The sequence below is a fragment of the Elephantulus edwardii genome, unplaced genomic scaffold, assembly GCF_000299155.1.
Source record: "Elephantulus edwardii isolate Elephantulus edwardi_28Jun2011 unplaced genomic scaffold, EleEdw1.0 scaffold00077, whole genome shotgun sequence".
In the NCBI taxonomy this organism is placed as follows: domain Eukaryota; kingdom Metazoa; phylum Chordata; class Mammalia; order Macroscelidea; family Macroscelididae; genus Elephantulus; species Elephantulus edwardii.
Window position 1 is genome coordinate 10,217,596 of NW_006399827.1, and position 4,688 is coordinate 10,222,283.

The 4,688-nt window shown below is 40.1% G+C and overlaps 1 protein-coding gene across 1 annotated transcript in view; it reads right to left on the minus strand.

Moving 5' to 3' along the window:
* B4GALNT2 (beta-1,4-N-acetyl-galactosaminyl transferase 2) overlaps window positions 1–1,635 on the minus strand; it is a gene marked incomplete at its 5' end in the record, with an annotated part of 59,142 nt that extends 57,507 nt beyond the window's left edge. Inside the window, one exon of the mRNA XM_006889324.1 lies at window positions 1,599–1,635. Coding sequence (XP_006889386.1) covers window positions 1,599–1,635 — 37 coding nt within the window. The remainder of the gene's footprint in view (window positions 1–1,598) is intronic.
* Window positions 1,636–4,688: the final 3,053 nt, after the last annotated feature.

Here is a 4,688-nt window from a genome sequence, read left to right on the forward strand (position 1 = left end):
CACCCATTTTGAATAATATTGCATGAGTTCCTTGTTTTTTTAATGCAGTATAGTATTCCATTGTGTGACTATACCACAGCTTCTCTATCCATTCATTTGTTGATAGGCATTTGTTTCCAACTCCTAGCTATTGTGAACAAAGCAGCGATGAACATGGGTATGCATATATCTGCTTGGATGTCATTTATGGTCTCTTTAGGGTATATTCCCAGTAGTGGAAACTGCTGCGTCAAATGGTATCTCTATTTGCAACTTTTTGAGAAAGCGCCACACCACTTTCCAAAATGGTTGCACCATTTTACACTCCCAAAAAAAGAGAATATTAAAAGCAACTACATAGGGAGCTCTGGTGTCTAGTGGCAAAAAGCTGCACTGCAATCTCAGAGGCACACAGTTAGAATACACTAGATGCTTTTGCTGGAGAAGGAAGGGCAATCTCCTCCTGTACCAGTCAGATCTGATTTGATGTACACACACACCCCAACTACATAGTAGACAAATGGGATAATATTTGCTCTCATTTGCAAGTTAAGGATACGAAAATTAAAAAGAATTCTATTATAAAATGTTTTAAGTCCCAAGGTAGCTTCTTGGAGCTTTCATCACTACTAGCTCACATAAGACCCTTAGCGACAAAAAGGTCTTTTGCACCCAATAATTGTAAACTAAGCTGTTCAGACTCATTTCCCACTGATGACCACTGGAAAACCTGGACCTAAAAAAAATCTTAAAAAAAAATCTGCTTGAAAGTATCAAAGGCTTACCAAGAGAGTAAAGAGTTACTGGACTAGGATCCAAGGGATAATTGAGACTTTTCTTCTAGATGTGTTTGACTCCTAAGAGATGCTGCTGAGAGGAACGGGGACTAAAGGAATAGAAATTGGAGTCTAGTATCCATAGTCACAAGAAGATTGGGGGAGTCCTGGGATGGATCTCCTTTGTTTTGTATTGTGACCTAGTAGGAGTGAATGAGAATTATACAAACATTGAATTGCCATCCTTCAGTTCAGATAATCTTTTAAAATTGTTCCCATATTGCTAGTGCTCTTAATGAAAATCAGGTAAACATCTTCTCAGGAATAAGATTTGTGGAAAGAATCATTGGAGACACCCAAACAGTTGTGAAAACTAGGCAGGTGCTGACTGGAACAGACCATCAGCTACTCGTGTGCATGCTCAAATTGAAGCTAAAGAAAATTAAAACAAATCCACAAGAACCAAAATATGACCTCGAGTCTATCCCACTTGAAATTAAAAACCATCTCAAGAAAAAATGTGAGGCCTTGAAAACTAATGAATGATGACCAGATAAGCCTCAAATTGCAATACTTAAAGATGCTATGGGCAAAATGTTGAATGATTTAAGAAGCATTAAGAGAAGATAGAAGGAATACACAGTTACTGTATCAAAAAGAATTGGCCGACAGAGAACCATTTCAGGAAGTAGCATCTGATCCAGAAGCAATGGTAATAAAGGAAGAAACTGGCAAAAATTAAGTCCACAGGAACTGATAGAATATCAACTGACATATTTCAACAAACAGATGCAGTCCTAAATGTGCTCACCACGTTGTGCCAAGAAATCTGAAGGACCTAGCCAACTGACTGGAAGAGATCAATAATTATTCCTATTCCCAAAAATGGATCTTGGCAGAAAGCAAAGAATACCAGAAGAACGTCTATCTGTGTTTCATTGACTATGCAAAGGCTTTTGACTGTGTGGATCACAACAAGCTGTGGCTGATTCTGAGAAGAATGGGAATCCCAGAACATTTGATTGTGCTAATGCGAAACCTATACTTGGACCAAGAGGCAGTTGTCAAAACAGAGTAAGGAGACACTACATGGTTCAAAATCAAGAAGGGGGTTCATCAGGGATGTATTCTGTCTCCATCTGTATGTAGAACAGATCATCCGAGACACTGGGCTATACGAAGAGGAATGTGGCATCAGGATTGGTGGAAGAATCATCAACAACCTGCGTTATGCAGATGACACAACCGTGCTTGCTGAAACTGAGGAGGACCTGAAGCTCTTGCTGCAGAAGATCAAGGACTGCAGCCTCCTATATGGACTGAAGCTCAACATCAAGAAAACAAAGATTCTCACCACTGGGCCAATTGGCAGCATCAGTAACGATGGTGAAGAGATTGAGATAGTTAACAGGTTTAGTTTACTTAGCTCCACAATCAACACTCTTGGTAACAGCAGCCAGGAAATCAAGAGACGAATTGCATTGGGAAAGCTGGCTGTGAGGGTCTTCTCAAGAGTACTGAAGAGCAACGACGTCAGACTGGAGACTAAGGTGTGCCTGATCCAGGCTATAGTCTTCGCAATTACATGCTATACATCAGAGAGCTGGACAATGAATAAGGTTGATAGAAAGAGGATTGATGCCTTTGAGCTGTGGTGCTGGAGAAGAGTGTTGAATATACCATGGACTGCTAGGAGAACAAACAGGTTTGTCATGGAGAGGGTGAAGCCGGAAGGCTCTTTGGAGTCAAGGATTCTGAAGCTTCGTCTGACACATTTTGGGCATGTTGCTAGGAGGGACTGGTCCTTGGAACTGGTCCAAACATCATGTTTGGCAGAGTGCAGGGGTGGTGAAGGAGAGGAAGACTTTCAATGAGATGGATCGATTCTGTGACTGGAGCAGTGGGAATAAGTGCGTTTGAGATGGCTAGGTTGGCACAGGATAAAAGAGCGTTTAGAGCTCTTGTACATAGGGTCGCTATGAGTCGCAAGCGACTCGATGGCACATAACAACAGCAATTCCCAAAAAAAGTGATCCAACAGAATGTGGAAATTATTGAACAATGTCACTAATATCACATACAAGCAAAATCTTGCTGAAGACTATCCAAAATTGGCTAGAACAGTACATAGAGAACTGCCAGAAATACGAGCAGAGGTTAGAAGAGGTGTACTAGGGATATCATAGCTGATATCAGATGGATCTTGGCTGAAAGCAGAGTACTAGAAGGAAGTCTATCTGTGTTGTTTTGACTACACAAAGGTATTTTACTGTGTGTATCATAAGAAATTGTGGCTAACATTGAGAGGAATGGGAATCCCAGAAAACTTGATTGTGCTTAGGTGAAACCTATACCTAGATCACGAAGTTGTTATCTGAACAGAGCAAGGGAGCACTGCATGGTTCAAACTGAAGAAAGGAGTGCATCAGGGATATATCCTTTTCCCCTGTCTTTTCAGTCTATATGCTGAACAGATCATTCAGGAGGCTGGAAGAGAATTGTGGCATCAGGATTGGAGGAAGACTCATCAATAACTTGTGTTATACAGATGACACAACCCAAACTAAAAGGACTTGAAGCACTTGTCGCAGATTTAGTATGGATTGCATCTCAACCTCAAGAAAACAGTATGGTTGGATGGTTGGTTGGATGGATGGATGGATGGATGGATGGATGGATGGACGGATGGATGGATGGATGGAGAGATTGATAGATGATAGATAGATAGATAGATAGAGAATAGATAGATAGATAGATAGATAGATAGATAGATAGATAGATAGAGATACACTCCTGTTTTTATATACTTTAAAAAAATTTTCTTTCTAATTTTTTATTTCTCCTTTCTCCCTCATTTTTCATCTCTGTTAACCCTCCAAGATAGATTCTATCTGTGTATAAACCATTTTTTAGCTTTTTCTATTAGCACGTTGCCGCATATGATGGCAAAATGTGTTTCTAAGCATGGTCATCAATTTAAAAATGTGTGGCAACGTGTTAATGGTCTTATAGTTGTCCTTTTGTGATTAATGTGTCACACAGCAAATAAATAAAACTTTAAGCGTCGCTTAAGATTTTCTCACGGTTTAAGAGGATTATCATTATTATCACCATCTCTTTGCCATGGAATCTGAACTGACTAAGTTGCACATAGGAAGAGATTGTCCATCTTTCTCCCGTGGAGTCACTGATGGATTTGAACCTCCAGAGGCACAGCCTTTGGATTAGCAGTGTAACTCCTTATGGACTAGGAACTTCACCAGTAAGATTCAATTCCAATCAATACCTTTCCCTCCTCTCCCCCTTGTACTAAATTACAAAACAAACAGCCTCTTTTATAATTTAAAATATTTATATTTCTTTCTTTTATTTATATAATTATATCTTTTCACCCCTGGTTCATTTATCCTGTGGTCAGAGACAGGTAGAAGAGTTCACCTTTGAATCAGGTGGGAGATAATAATGACAAGCTAAAATTCTTTCAATGATGAACATTACAGCCACTTAACTGTAGTTATTGTTAACTTTTAATAATATATGTGAGACTGTTATTGTTATTGTTGTTGTTGTTGTTGTTGTTGTTGTTATGTGCCGTCAAGTCACCTGCGACACACAGTGACCCTATGTACAATAGCCCTAAACCCTACTCTATCCTGTGCCAATCTTATCTTCTCTGACACACTTACCCCCATTACCTCAGTCACTGAATCAATCCATCCCCCATGAGGGTCTTCCTCTCCTGCGCTGTCCTTCCACCCTCCCAAGCATGATGTCCCTCTCCAAGGACTGATCCCAACTTGCAACGTGCCCAAAGTATGTCAGACGAAGCTTCAGAATCCTTGCCTCCAAGGAGCAGCCTGATTTAACCCTCTTCAGAACGAACCTGTTAGGACTAGCTGCTCTGAAAAGCCATCTTTGCATTTTTTTTCAGAG